Source organism: Antrostomus carolinensis, unplaced genomic scaffold (assembly GCF_000700745.2).
Source record: "Antrostomus carolinensis isolate BGI_N321 unplaced genomic scaffold, ASM70074v2 scaffold9493, whole genome shotgun sequence".
NCBI lineage: Eukaryota > Metazoa > Chordata > Aves > Caprimulgiformes > Caprimulgidae > Antrostomus > Antrostomus carolinensis.
The window spans coordinates 14,944-31,400 of NW_010304436.1; the positions used below are offsets into that span (position 1 = coordinate 14,944).

General features: G+C 36.8%; 1 protein-coding gene across 1 annotated transcript in view; it reads right to left on the reverse strand.

The window, feature by feature from the left end:
- LOC104522220 (tetratricopeptide repeat protein 7B) overlaps positions 1 to 15,729 on the reverse strand; it is a 25,013-nt gene extending 9,284 nt beyond the window's left edge. The window contains exons 1-4 of the mRNA XM_010164450.2: positions 15,598 to 15,729; positions 13,363 to 13,535; positions 8,760 to 8,823; positions 3,431 to 3,568 (exon numbers count right to left, since the gene is read on the reverse strand). Of these exons, the coding sequence (XP_010162752.2) occupies positions 3,431 to 3,568; positions 8,760 to 8,823; positions 13,363 to 13,535; positions 15,598 to 15,729 (507 nt within the window). The remainder of the gene's footprint in view (positions 1 to 3,430; positions 3,569 to 8,759; positions 8,824 to 13,362; positions 13,536 to 15,597) is intronic.
- Positions 15,730 to 16,457: the final 728 nt, after the last annotated feature.

Sequence of the window (16,457 nt, forward strand, 5' to 3'; positions counted from 1 at the left end):
GAATGATAAATATCAATTTACCAAAGGTACCAGCTGCAAAAGGCAGGAGATAAGTCTTAAGTGAAAAGGAAAATTGTACACACACTCTTCCTAAATTGTGAATACTTAAGCAATGGCACCACAAGGACTTCTCAGTACCACTTAAAAGAGGGGCATAAAGGTTCACATGACAGTATTATTTCTATTTTTAAGAATTTTAACTTCACACTCAAATATTCTGCTGAGATTTTCAACTTAACTGAATACCAAAAGGAAATTCATCATTACCACAGTGAGATTAAGTATCTTAAATTAGCACTATGTGCTAATTTTGAAGGTTTCATATTTGCTGTTGTCAATAAGAATTATTCCATTTTGCTATGCGTATTTTTACTAACCAGGCCAGCTCCAGAGAGTCAAAAGGTGCAACGCTTTTCTGGATCAAACTGATTTAGCAATTAACTTCCTAATCTGCAGAGTCCCATCACATGAAGCAGCTTTTCTGCTCTGATAGCTACAATGTATATGCTAAACTGTAATACCATGAATTATTTTTCACATTCAGACTCAGCCTTAACATTACACAAAGAACAGCCAGGTGTGTAACATGTTCCCACTCTTTAACAGAACCTGAAGCAAAGAACAGCACTGAGGATGAAATAAAACAAATAAGAGAAGAGCGTTATTTGCTAATACAAATAATGTATGCTGGAATTTTTCCTACTATTCAATGCCCAGTATCAAGACTATTACCAAAGAGAATTTTTATTAAATTATTATAAAGGAATGAAGTTTCTAAAACCAAATTCTTTCTAATACTGTTACTAAAAGTCTATCATCAGATTGTAAGTGTAGTAATTTAATTAAATGTCTATTAAGAAAACCAACACATTTAACGTTCTCACACCACAACTAACTACTTCTGTAAGTAATAAGCTATAGCTAAACCAGAAGATGGTAACAAGATATTGGAACTAGTGGCTGAATACCATTTCCACAGTTAGAATAATGGTGCCTTCTGACTTGAAGCTACAACAGCTCCTCCACCATAGCAACCAAATTAGCTCTCAGAGAATGAAGCCCACAAAAAATGCTATGGCTATTACATAAGTGAACAGAATGTTTTTACATTTCTGAATTTGTGTTTATTGTAATACTTAAAATTATAAAAGTTTCAGACTATGGGCCGCAGGCTTTGAGGGCAGACATGCTTTAAAACTCTCACTAAACTGTAAGAGCTTCTTAAAGTCTGTTTTCCACTGTGCTTTGGATGACAAGAAATGGAAAGAATAAGATCCTGCTGCAGCTGTATATCTAGGGTATCTGTATGCTAAAATAAGTCTTGTCTATTATACCAGGTCTTCATAAGATGAATTTTTTCATGTTCAGAATAGATACTTCATGGACATATAATACATACATTTTAATTACTCTGTATTGAAAAGTATTTTTCAAACATATAGGAATTATTTTCTATTTTTCAAACTTTTCAGAAGAATATACATACAATTTGTTGGAATAAAACTACAAAGATGCTAGGCCAAATTAAAAAAGAACAAGAAAAGACCTTAAAACAAGCCTTAGGTAGACTTCAGGTGTCAAAGCCCAAGGCAGTGGCTTAAAACTCTCAACTAAGAAGCCGGTCAAACATGAAGGCTCCAACTTTCCAGATACTTGTGACTCTGCTTTTGTCTGTAACCAAGATCACCACCAGCACAAGTAACTTCTAAAAGGCAATGAAATCAAAGATCTAAGTTGAGTTAAAACACCTTCCATTAGTTAGAACATTTAGCTATGCTTAAAACACAGGAGAAGGAACAAGCAGTGGTACCAGCCTGTCACCTACAGGGGCTAAACCAATCACACAAGCAGTGAGGAAAGCAAGCTCTATGCTCTTCTCCATGTGAGGGGACTATAAGGCCTTTCTCCTACCCTTCAGGGTAATATCCTAGACTTCAAGATACACGGCTAAGAACAGAGATACCTCTAGTAATGTCTCTATTAAGAAAGGCAAGAAGAATTGCAAACAAGAAGTTGCAACTCTTGTGACAAGTACTAACAAAAGTGTCCCAAAGGTGACAACAGAGTCATCTCAGGAACCTGTGATGTACCCATTAATATAATGTTTTTTTTAGCATTAAGAAAAGACAAAAAACCCACAACAACAACAAAGAAACCCCACCACAACACCACAAACAAAACAAAAGAATCAGAATTGGAACCCAGGGGTACACTACCCTTGCCTAGTTGCTAGGCTAGTATATAAAAAGGAAGTGTGGCGACCTACTTAAAGAAAAAATAAATCCAAGTTACCTTTTCAAGTTTTGTTCTGGTTTGTTTGTTTTGGTTTGGTTTTTTTACAATACCTGTCAATGTCTATCCTTTAAGAAGCTCTAGACTAAAATATATGGAGAGTCATCTCTTGCAGCTTTGGTGCAACCACCTAAAATTCCATAAAGGTTATAGTGTCCACAGTGGCAAGTAAATGGAAATATTCCTGATACATTATGTTGCAGGGCGACAGTCATGTATAAGCTTTTATACTCCTTAGTTTTGTGAAAGACTTTCTATTGTACTAATTAAAACTGACTTGTATGCACAACCTGCAGCTATGAAGTACTTCCAAGAAGAATATGCACATTCAGGGCTCAACAACACAGGAGATGCGGATTAAAAGGTGACTATTAACATATACCAGAGAACTGGTTTGGTTTTGTTGTTTTTTTGTTTGGTTTTTTTTCCCCTTTCATTTATATCTTAATAGAAGTCCTCTGTTATGGTAGTGAGAAACTGAGAAACCATTTCTCAGTAAATCAGTCCCTAGATATGCCTTCCTACCTCACATGCTGAAGTATTTCTTCTGGATACCAATAATTAATCATGGTCAGCAACAGTATCCTATCGCAGGGTGAGCACTGTTTTGAGCTGCAGAAAGATCTGCTTTGTCCAAAGAGCTGTAGTTGTTTCTCAGATATAAAACTGTCAAAGATACTTGAAAATTTTCTAAATAAGTAAGTCACCACAATCTAACAAAACACATGTAAGTTGCATAATCAAACAAAAGACACAAAATAAAACATCACAAATCCTTTTAATAGATATTTATATCTAACATTTACATCCACAACAGTTATCTTTTGCTGTTCCTTTCTGCTGTCTCCATTTAATGTGTATCCTTCTAAGCAGATTCATTACTCTGTGCCTAAAAACCATGTGGATTTCGTGCTACTAAACATTTACTACACCTTTCACACAACTTCTGTGCTTGACCATCAACAAGAATAAATTTAGACAGTAAACTTTTTAGGATGCAAACTACCTACTGTATTTATACAGTAGTCAGAATGACAGTGTCTTATATTTGTTTAGCCCTTAAGTACTACCACAATTAACATGATTAACAGAAATAAGCAAGAAAGATACAGGTGAATATTCACTGTTATCAACAAACCTCTGAGAGCATTTCATATTGGCCTCTTCTTCCCAGGGCTATAGTAAGTAAATCGTAGACTACAGATGCACTTTGCAAACTGATGATACGATCATTTTTATGTTCTGGTATCCTGCTCAGCACAGCATCACGGTTAGCCTGAAACATACCACAAAAAATGGAACAAAGTCAGCCACTATAATCCAGCCTATGTTTTTCCTCTAGTTAATTACCAATTTGTTCAGACTGACAGTCAGCGGCTGATAGAGGTGAAACAGAGAGAGAGTATCTGCTATTAACATAGCAAGAATCACTGATTTTATACATGTGTCAAGATTTATGTTTCTATATGGATCTTTTTTAATTACTTCATTCTAACTACATAAATTAGGTAATGTATTTAAAATTACGGAATAGTTCTCAGAAACCGAATAAGGTGGGTTTTTTAATATAACATATATTCATCTTTTAAAATTTAATTTTATTTTGTGTCTGCTACTAAAACATACTAGAAGGATCTTCAAATCCTCTGTTCCAGCTTTTTTAAAATAAAACAATAAATTTATTTTCTCTTCACATCATTATGACACTATCCTCTCATTTGTGAGTGGGTAACCTGCCCAGGATAACCACACAATTACCTTCAGGAGTTACTAGTGAGAAGTTAAAACTGTCTCTGGTTCTGAGCACAGGTTTGGAATCAGGCCATGTTTGCAGTAAGGTTTTGTACTTTCAATTCTGTTTTGTGAAATACAAATTGCAAACCTAATTCCTTAATTAAAATTTTCCTTTCAGGAAGGAAGAAAGCTGAGCTAGAACTGGACTGAATGAATTGACCATGTTCACAGAGAAATCTTGTTAAAGAGCAAAGGATAAAATTCAGGTCTCCTAGTAGCTAAGACTATCTATACTGAACTACCCAGTACTTCCCCCACTATACCATCAAGCCTCTGAAAATACCTTATCTTGATACCTTATCTATTTCTAGATTTCTTTATGTTTAACATTCCCATTGGTACAAATGCTAGTATATCTGGTAGTTTGAAGTCAGAAGTTAAAATTCCCTTTCTCTCCTCCTCACCTCCCCCCCCCCCCCCCCTTTTTTTTTAATTACACAGGGCATGGCCTCCTTAATACATTTACTTTAAAACACTAAATTTTAACGGACAGCTTATTTCTCCCTTTTTAAGAGGTGAGGAATAATAACAAATTGTTTCTCTGCTTTAACAGGATAACATTTTAGGCTCTGAACATACTCAATACCTCTTTAAAATCAGAATAATTAAATACTGAAAGAAATTTTCAGAGCGATACATAGAGCGTAAAATGCACAGACATTTCAGGAATTATCAACTGAACAATCCACAGCTTGGTTTGAAAACACACACGCCCACACACACACACCCCAAAACAGACATTTTGCTTTCTTTTGATCAAGAAGTCTTTGGCTTTTCCTTTCTACACTGCATAAATATTTAGTCAGCTTCAATAACTTCTTCCTTTTTAACTCCACATTTAAGCATTATTTGACTCAATTCCTTGCAAGTACAGAACAAGCTATGAACTAGCACTTCTTGTGAAAAAATGGCTGACAATGCCAAAGCAGTATTATAGGAGAGGATGCCTTGTAAGTATTAAAGGTATCTTATATATTTGAACAATCATTTCCTGCATAATTATAAAACATTAGAATGTATCTACAAACTTAAGTGCTCAGTGTTACAGAACTGCCATGGTCTCAGACACCAAGTGACGGTTAGTTAAACTGCAATGTGTCACTGGCCACACTTCTCCTATACACACTTCAAGCCTGAGGCAAATGTATAACTTAGCTCACCCACACTGGAAGAAAGGATAGGCTCAGCCACTTAACTAGTGGCTAAGAATAACACATAAGACTGAGCCCAGGAGGTGGTGATCAGTGAAATGAAGTTTATTTGGAAGCCAGCAACTAGTGGAGTATCCCAGAGACTGATACTGCACCTGATCCTGTTCAAAATCTTCATTAATGATTTGGATGATGGGGCAGAGTGTACTCTCAGCCAGTTTCCTGATGATGCTGAACTAGGAGGAGGAACTGATACACCAAAGGGCTGTGCTTCCATCCAGAGAGATCTCAACAGGCTGGAGGAATGAGCTGACAGGAACCTCACCAAAGGCTTGAACAAAGACTTAGAAGTGCAAAGTCCTGCACCTGGGAAGGAACAACCCCAGGCACCAGTACATGCTGAGGGCTCACTCTCTGGTAAGCAGCTTGGCAGAAAAGGAGCTGGGGGTCCTGATGGATACCAAGTTGAACAGGAGCCAGCAATGTGCCCTTGCTAGAAAGAGGCTAGTGGAATCCTGGGCTGCACAAGCAGGAGTGTCGCCAGCCGTCAAGGGAAGCAATCAATCCTTCCCCTCTGTTCAGCACCGGTGAGGCCACACCTGCAATACTAGGTCCAGTTCTGGGCTCCCCAGTACAAGAGAGACGTGGAGCTACTGGAGACAGTCCAACAAATGACCACTAGGATGAATAAGCAACTGGAGTACCTCTTTTATGAGGAAAGCCTGAGAGAGCTGGGATTCTTCTGCCTGGAGACAGAGAATTATCGGGGCAGGGTGGTGGGAGAACCTTATCAATGTGTACAAATACTTGAAGGGAGAGTGCAAAGAGGATGGAGCCAGGCTCTTTTCAGTGGTTCCCAGTGACAGGACCAGAGGCAATAGGTAGAAAGTGAAACACAAGAGGTTCCCTCTGGACACCAGGAAATCCTTTTTCACTGTGAGAGTGACCAAGCACTGGCAAAAGCTGCCCAGGGAGGTTGTGGAGTCTCCCTCAATGGAGATATTCAAAAGGCATCTAGACACAGACACAGCCTGCTCAAGGTGGTCCTGCTTGAGCAGGGGGGTTGGACCAGATGACCTGCAGAAGTCCCTTCCAACCTCAGTCATTCTGTGATTCTGTTACTACAGCTCAGCTGACATGAAGCAACATGTACACGCACTGTAATGCGAAGATGTCAGTCCTTCAGATCCCACCTTTCCACACGTTCCTGTCTAGCTAAGGAAAGGCTGGTCTATGCTTTGTATGTTTAACAGCTAGAATACAAGGACAACTTACAGAAAAAGTGATGGCAGAGTTGCCGCTGACTTTCCTTATCAGGCATGACAATACATGTAACAGTATTCATGTCCCTAAAAAAGACATTTTGTACTCTGAAATGTACCTATAAGAGAATTAGAACACTTGAAAAGCACAGAACTATCTTTCCCAGAGCATTTCCTTCATGAATATTACAATTTAAATCTTAGTCAAAGCATCCTTTCTGAATTTGGAAATTAAGGGAACCCAAGGTCACACAAAAGTAGCATTTGCAATCCACCAGCAAGATTCAATTTTCTGTATACATATTGCACTAGATCCAGTTCAAATAAGAAGTTATCATGTTGGAGTGCACTACTTACCTGAAACTAGCAGTATGCTTTATGGCTCGTATATACACAGTGATTGGATTACTTTTACTTACACAAAATGCTACTTATATGTCAGATCCTTATTCTGTTTTCCAATATTTACTTGAATAAGTTCTTGAAGGCAGAATTCTTGACACCTTATCTGTGTTTGTATTAATTCACAGGCAATGCAAGGAAGGGATCATAATACTTTGATAACACAATACCATCTCAAAACACCAACCATTACTCAGTCTCCTGTAACTGTTCTTGTTTCTTTCCCAAATACTAGTTTCAAATTTGTAAAAACACATACTATTTCATAACTACTGCAGATAGAAAGTTAGCATGCACTGAAATTGAAGTAACAGCTTCAACTCTCAGAATGATAAGTTTGTAGTGATTAATATCTTTATCCTCAACCTTTCCCTTCCCCCCCCTTCAAAACTAATTTGAACAAATGACTTAGGCAAAGTGAGTCAATCGTGAAAGATTTTATACTCCCCCTAAATGAACTCTTTTGTCTCAGATAACCTGCAATAATTACTTGTAAAGAAAAAAAGCTTGCTAAACGTATATGTTCTACAGTGACAAGCATTTGGTGTAATTAGGCAGATCTAATCCACAAAGGAAAAGCTGTAAGTAAGTAACCTGAAACAAGACTTAACAGACCAGTACTTTTAATTTGTTTTTTGGCTTAATGCTGATATGCAAGGAAGTACACCTGCAAATACAGTAGTCAGTAGTCAGACACTGCAGAACTGGGACTGCTTCCACTTCACACCATGACCACAGTTCACACCAGAACTCTGTACATCTCCACGAGCTGCTCAGACAGCTTACAGAGGCACAGGCAGCCCCTTTCAGTGCTAAGTATATACTGCAGCAAAACCAACACATTACATATGGAAATGTTTGCTCAGTCTAGTTTTCTGGTGACAGATTGTAATGAACACTGCAAGGCAGATCACTAGGAACGAGGAAATTAGTTCGCACTACAATGTGAATGTGTTTGCCACTTTAAAATAGTTCAAATAGGACAACGTTCACTAAAATGTTCTGATCCTATTTAACTGTATCAAAACAGAAATTATGGAAGAACATGGAAGCATTGGAATCACCTACAGAACTTAAAAAACCTAAGTCTCATTGATGTGCAGTGAGACAGACTACTATATGATGCCTCAGGTACTTGAGGTTCTACCCTTCCAGTTAGAAAAACAGTCAAAATTTCAGCTTCAGCTTGTCATTTCTGCCACTTGAGAACACATAACTGACCTGGTATGAGAATGCCAGTGCATGGCAGCTGATAGATGAATAGTAAAATGATAATAGATGAAAATATGAAAGGTTAATAAAAGGCACAAGTAGGCCATTGAAAGGAATCACCTACTGAGGAAATTAGGACATTAAAAAAAAAATCCAGTAGCAAAGCTGAATGCCAGTATCATTAAAAATAATTTACAAATTTGAGTGGCATCTGAGGTTTAATGCACAATGGAAAATACTTTTTGGCTATGTTTATTGCTCATCTAGTAGTCTTTGACTTGGTTTTTACAACAAAAATAACTTACATTTTGAGTTTGAATGGCAACCAGTTGTTGTAACAGTGGTTCGTATGGATAAATGATGCCAAATGAAAGACCTAGTGTTGTGTTCACCTGCCTGTGGTTAGAGGAGGGTAGGCTCAGCTACTCTAAACAAGAAGAACTCCTATTCATAACACTTGCAGACCACAACTTGCTGGCTCAGAGGAACAGGAGCTTTAGTTTCATAAGTAACTGCCTGCTTTCCTAACAGAAAATGAAACACAAGTCAAAGTAAGGCATGACAAAAGAAATTCTATTTTCGTTTAAAGCAAAAAACCAAGGAAAACACACACAGAGCACATGCACATTCACTCTATTTTACCTACCATAGATTCACTAATAAGCAGCAACAGTAAGGCTTCTTCTGTATTTTCTTGAGGACAAAAGATGCTGTTCAAACGAGAATTTAGTTATTTAAGCAGAGCACATTACTTTTAGGAGTAGCTTACACAAATATAGCAAAAGGACTGTAAAAACTGGAAAAATTCCAAAAAAGAGAACAGAGAGTAACTTGCACAGAAAAAATGATTGGTTAAAATGTATTTCTTTGCAATGCTCTAAATTTGCATTTCAGAAAAGTTGGCCAAACACAGTAAGAGAACAAAACCACCACAGCTGTCAAGAGTTGAACATATTTAAATATCCTAAAATTGCACATAATTTGACAACTGTAAAAACTGTATGATAGTTTAACTAGCCTGTGGCACCTAATCTATCTGAGCTGAATCTACACCACTGATTCAAAGTTTGTAAAAAATAAACTCTCTTAAAAGAACAAGATAACTCTTTAGGCAATATGTGGATAAATACTTCTGTTAGTCTTTCATCAAATATGCTTAAGAATTGTTTTCCTGATGCATTCAATAGCTGTGAATATTTTTAAATAGAGCCATGGCAATCTCTGCCTGCTTGCCATAGCCACTGTTACTTCCAAGCACAGAATCACAGAATGGTTTAGGTTGGGAGAGACCTTAAAGATCATCAAGTTCCAACCCCCTGCCATGAGCAGGGATATGCTATTAGAACAAGCAGTTATAATATTTGTTTTAATGAAGTACACTTCCTTATGACTTAACACTGAAGGTTTGCATAGGACTAGTTTGCAAATTTTACTGCTTTATCTGAATGCTATTCTGTGCTGGTGGATAGACAACAGTAATCTGCATAGGGTACATGACTGGTAGGAATTCATCCATTCATTCTCTCTCACACACATACAAGACCCCAAAAACCAGTGACTGTGTTTTAACTCTTCAGATTTCTTTCTCTAAACTCTTTCTGAATTAGCACAAGTACTATTTCCTGTTAATTCAGACCAATAGTCCCACAATTAACCGTTTAAATTTAGAAAATACTTTCTTGTTGTTAATAAGCAATTACTATAGCCCCAACGGTACTTAAATTACAATAAATTACAGACATGAAACAAAACTTGTCTGAGATTAAAACATCTTTGGAGGGTTGGTTTTTTTTTCAAATCTACTAGAAATTTAAGCAGTAATTAAAAGCCTGAAAGGAAATGGAAACTAAACGACATCTGAACTCCAAGTGGTCTGAAAGTAACATTGTGAACATATTGTGGTAATATACAGCAACTAAGACACTAGGGCAGTTGTTTTGTGGTTGGTTTATTTCTTTATTTTTTTAATCAATGCAAGTTGCTCATCAGATTTTGAAAAGTATTTTAAATCTTAGAAGACATTTTTATTTTTACATTAAAAAAAAATTTCAAAACACAGTTACTCATGAATAAGACCCACCCAGGACAGGGAATGAGGCGTGAAAAGGAAGCATCACAGAGCTCCCCATCTACCTATCCAGTCTTCAATGTAGAATTTAGCATCCTGGAAGGAGATTTAACCTGACCTACTGGCAGCGGTTTCCAGAAAGCAGAATGATGACTGGAAATAGTTGCTGGAGAAATTACTTTCTCAGAGAAAAAAGGGAAGTTGCCCCAGAGAGAACTACTAAAAAGTCACTTATCAAAACAAAAGCAAACGTTATTTTCTCCCACAACTTTGAATATATTCTGGTAAATAAGTTGATATTTGTCTCAAACAATGAAGATCCTCTTCACATAGAAATTACTAAGAAATTTATTTGACCTGTGTATGCAAAAATTTCAATTTAGTAGACTGAACTTGGACATTTTCTGTGTCTCCTGACAGATGCAGGCATATGAGTAAAGTAATTCCAAGGTAACAGGGCAGAGCAAAAGTGGCAACTGGAAGCATGAAATGGCTACTAACCAAAGGCAAACCAAGAAGTTTAACAGTTCTTCAACTGAGGATAAAGAAAACTGAAGAGGCAGTTAATGCAGAGATCTACAAAGTCATAAATGGTATTAGCCAAATCACATTCACCAACCTCAAAAGAACACAGTGCAGTTACATAATATATCAGGCAACATATTTATAAAAACCAGCACATCTCTGACTCAAACAGAGTTGGCATGCAGATGAATACCTAGGAAGAAGTTTCCTACATGTCTGTCTTGCTGTTCATTGTCTTAGGTACTTACTTTCAATCACTGGTGGAGATGAGATACTTGGCTAGACATATTTTATCTGATCTGGTATTAATCACACTGATGTGACGAAAGAGAAGGACTTAATTACTCTGTTGAAATTGAGGAACTCATTGCTTGCATGTCCCAAGAACAAGAAAATGACATTGAACAAAGCCCAGATTTTGCCAGGAGGCATGTTTCTACAAAGGGATGAGTTAAGAATGAAGAACATAAGTTTGAAAGACAGACCCTGAGAAACCTGCTATAAATATTCTGGCTCAAGGAAGGAAAATTGCTAGAAATCTTTTAAGACAAAGGTCATTCTACATGCTAGTAATAATGACACCACAATTATGTGGGCTTGCTGCTGTATAAAGCACTCATTAATGGACATCTGCAATAAATGCAGCTAAACAATGCAAATGTCTGCAGCGTGACTGTATTTTATGTTACAATACAAAGACACCATGAACACTAAACCAAAATTTCTCTTCAGAGTTTAAAGTAGGACTGCTCTTATAAGCAATCTACCACAGAAGACGACTCTTTTGCACATAACAAGGTCACACAATGGAAAAAAGCTTTCATATTAACTAATAAGGCATATATACTGTAAGAAAGGAGCAGGCTGTTCTTTAGTGTTTGCTGTGTGAAACCAAGTAGTCAGAGTGAGAAAATGTGTGACTCTGCAGGAAAGAGATTTCCTTGCGTTTGGGCAATAAATACGTATTTCTTAAATGCAGTGAGCATGGTGTATCCAGGTATTTTCTTTTTACCAAAAAGGTTGCCTGCATGCAGTTTGTTAATTATGTACTTGCAGAGAAACACAGTAGTTGTTTTGGCAAATGGAATGTTCAACTCTATGCCTGCACCTTTTCCTAAAGCTCAAAACACTGCTTTTTAATGACTACACATCCTAGACATATTCAGACAAGACTGAAATTAAAAAATCTCACAAGACCTGGGTTCTAATGCACCTGGACAACAATACAAAAAAAATTATTTGGAGAAAAAGCATGAAAAATTTCATATGGAACAGACAACAGTCTCCTCAAAAGAGATTCCCAGATCACATCGATTTCACAGAATCACAGAATGAGGTTGGAGAGGGTGTCTAGTACAGTCCCTCCATTCAAAACAAGGTCAGCTTGAAGGTTGCTCAAGACCATGTCCATGTGGATTTTAATATCTCCAGCAATATTGTCCAGACTCCACAACCTCTTCTGTATTTTTTTTTTCTTAAGTTTAAATGGAATTTCAATCTTCTCCATCTGCATTACTTAGCACTGTCCTACTATGGCAAATCACAATCTTGGCTAGACCATAATCCCCACTGCTACATTCTATTTCTCAGTTCTCTGGCTCACAGTGCTTTCCAGTATGTATCAAAACAAGCAAATAACAGCTGTCAAATAAAAAGATTTACAAAATACAAGCTCCCACAAGGACTGGCATGTAGAATACAAGTAGAGCAGTGCAAAGGTTGCAGATTATTTAAAACAAGAACACAGGGAAGTTTCATAAGATCAAACTTAGTACCAGTGAAATAAAAAATAAATTTAAAAAAGACAGTGCCAAATGGTTAGGATTTCACCAGTATGCTTTGACACAAACACGTTACTTTCAGGCAGTCAGCTACACCCAAAGACTGTAATAAAGTGCAAAATTTTGTCAATATATATTTTTGGCACTGTCAGAGTGTGTCAAAGGAAAATAACTTTACCTTAGAAACCATTTTTCATTTGATCAGATACAAACAAGCAGCAAGCTATTAACTTTTAAGAAAAAGTTCAAATTCAAAGAAATGGCTATCCACATTTAATACCAATACTAATGGTAACTGGTTTTAAAAAACCCCCACACATTTTCAAGAAGGAAAAGATACACACCAAAGCTACTCCAGAGCTAACCATGGAGTATGCTACACAGAAATGATCCACAGCATACCATTCACCTGAATGAGTGAAAGAATAAAATTCAACAAAAAGGTGGCATCATAGAAGAATGCCAAAACTAACTTAAGAAGATTAAAGGGTAACTGCCTTGGGAAATAAACTACCTTTGAAACTGCCAGATAAATTGCTAGATATGTTTTGGTTTTTTATAATGTTTTCTTTTGTATCCCAGGTATAATAAGAGATATTGTCTCTACCACATAACCCAGTAATGGAAAAAAAAAAATAATAAAAATTGAGAATTGAGAACAAAAGGTCTTGTGCACACAGTGCAAATTTCTGCTTGTAGAAACATGTCACTTCCTAGTTCACTTCAGGGAATACATATATATACACAGCATGGAAAACATTCCCATTCACATTGCCCAATTCCTTCTACGTTTTCAAAAATATAATCTATATTACCCAGTGCACTGGGTGACATTTGCAATTACAGAAACAAGAAAGATATAAACTCAGCCATACTTTTCTCCAGTGTATACCCGCGGTCTTCTACTGAGCGCGTAATTCTTAGTATTTGAACCTTTCCGGAGTGGATCATCTAGGGGTGATTGGTGAGGAGGATCTTCCAGTGGATTCCAATAACTCTGTTCACACATGCCTCGTAACAAAATTTCAGCCAATTGTCTTGCTATCGTCTGCAAAAGTGCAAGATAAGCATTTTCCTTAGAAATGCTAAATGCAAACTCTTCAAAAATGCTTGGGTTATTTCTAAAACTAGTCATGTAGAATATATTTTGTTATTTTAAAACATCCAAAAAAACAGACATACTGCTGTTTGGAAGGTACAAATACAGTTAATTCTCTAAACACAAAGGAAAAAAATGGCAACAGCAAACAATTTTTCAACTTTATCAGTTAAATCTAGATACTTCTGAAGTATCAACAACATCAACCGTTGCTCCTAAGAGTGGAGCACATCCACGTATATTTTCAGATATTTTGTGCTCAATAATCTCTACTCCTTCTCCAGGCCTGGAGCAGATGTTTCTGTGAGAAAGAGCACAGTGGAGCAGATGTCCACGCTGCAGCCTGCTGATAGTACCACAGTGGACCAGGGTGATATTCCCTGAAGGAACTGCAGCCCATGGGAGGGACCCCATGCTGGAGCAGAGGAAAAGTGTGAGGAGTAAGAAGCAGCAGAGAGGAACTGTTACGGACTCACCCTCTACCTTCCAAGCACCACTCAGAGAGTGGGAGGCTAGGGAGAGGAGATAGAAGAGTCAGGAATGAAGGACTCAATTTGAACCTGGGGAAAGGGGGTGAGGGGGAAGGTGTTTTGGTTTTTGTCTCACCATCCCACTCTCTTTTAATTGACAATAAATTAATTTCTGCCAAGTCAAGTCTATTTTGCCCATGGCAGTAACTGGTAAGCAAACTCCCTGCCTTTACCTCAACCCACAAGCTTTTCTATCTTATTTTCTCCCTGACGTGTTAAGGAAGGGGAGTGAGAGAGCAGCTGGGTGGGCATCTGCCAGCCAGCCAAGGTCAACCCACCACAGTCATAAACTAAACCCCAACTGACTGGGGCTTCTGACAACTTTCACTTGAACGTGTTGGTTAGGCTCAGCAGGAGTGAAACAAGGTTGTAGATCAGCATGGAAAAGTTTATTTTGACCAATTATTCTTGGTACCAAATATTTAAGTGTAGAAATACTTACATAAATATTATTTAAGTAAATAATATTAATTTAATGCTTTGAACTCATCCTATGATCCGTAACTATCAGGTTAATCTCCTCTTCAATGTTTAATATATATGCACACAAGCTGCATGACTATATATCATGATGATGAAAATTCAGAGATTAGTACCAGGGCAGTAGAAAGAACACAAAATCTATATTTGCATCAGAATTGGTAGTATTTCCCAGCAACAGATGTGTAATGTTTAAGCCACGGACACTACTATATGATATGCATCTTTCAGCTTAATTCCTACACCATAAGAAGCCCTTCATCTTTTATTCTATTAAAGTTTGCATTGAAAGTCTATTATTTAAAAATTTTAATATCATTACTAGGAATCAGTTATTAAATGAATTAAGGAAAAAAAATACCTTTCTTATTACCACTCTGGAAGTTTAGGAAAAGTACTAGGAAACTAATCTAGGACATTTTAAAAATCATTACATTAAAGCAAAAGATATGGGCCTTGGCTTTTGTTATATAAATGACGCAAAAAAATACATCACTTTTGGTAAAAGTTTATTTTTTGACAATATAAGTAACAAATCTTACTGATTTTGGTTTTATTGTTTTCCTTTAAGAGGCTTTATCACAAAAATAAAGAAATGATAACTTGGTAACTTCCAACTTCATAGAGCACATATAAAAATGCTGCACTCTGTCCTCACTCCCAATACATTACAAAATCAAGAATCAACACCCTTGTGAAACTATGTTAAGTTATAAATACAGCAATCATGATTAAGGTTGAAAGTATGGTCAGTCAGAGATCAATCAGGTTTTAACCATAGATACAAAAAGGAAAAAGAAATAGGGGAGACATTGCGTATCAAACATTCCTTTTTATTTTAATCATTCAAATAAGCCAAGAAATGTAACCTTATAAAGTGGTGGATAACAGACCCTGATCAGTATCTGATTATTTGTCTCTAACTCATACACTATATTTATGCTTTACCTGCCTACTAAAATTCAGATGCTGCAACAGGAATGTGGTTTAATATAACTTACCATTCGCAGATTTTGTGTAGTTCTTGTTTCAACAGCTCTTAGTAACTCTCTAAATCTACCAACACCTCTCGTCAAGTTCCTGTATATAAACATAAAATCTGATAGTATTCCAGCTTGGATGTAGTAACACATTAATACATTACTCAATAAAGTTGTTAAAATCCATGTTACCTTTTTTTTTCCCTGCATAGCACCATCACCTTTCTGTGAGACAGATATATATCCCTGCCACTGATTACTGTAACAACACTCCCTACCAGTTTATTGAAAAAAGAAACATTTTCGTGATCAGCAGACAGTTCAAGAGAAAGCAAGGAAAAGTGTAAGAAGTGACCACCCCAAAAAGGGAATGGTTTTAATTTTCAATTACATAACTTTGAAAAAAAAAAAATCCGAAACAAACCAACATCCCATTTTAGCTGCCTCTTGACACCTTAAAATAGGGAAATAAAAAAGGAGTAAATCTTGTAATCCTCAGTGAAAGTAGTGTAAAATTTTAAACTCCTTTTCAGAGAGGAAAGAAGACAAACACAGCAAGGCCTCCTGTGTGGTCATAAGAGGACTGGGGGATCAGTGTTCTGTTCTCAACTCCAGTTGACTTTTGGGGTAGCTCAAGTTTCTTCATCTATGCTTCTTCCACTTCTGCTGCCTAAATAGCTTTTGCAAAGAGATTCAAGATCCTCAGAGGAGGCATAGTTTATATGAACAATTTTAGCAGATCTGAACTTTCTTCTCAAACAATAGAATATTTTGAATGGTCTTGCAGCTTTATCTTTTCCTCATGTCTCTATCAGTTAACTCAGCTATCTGGCTTTTTTAATTGCATTTAAAAGCAGTCGAGAATATTTTATTTTGTATTA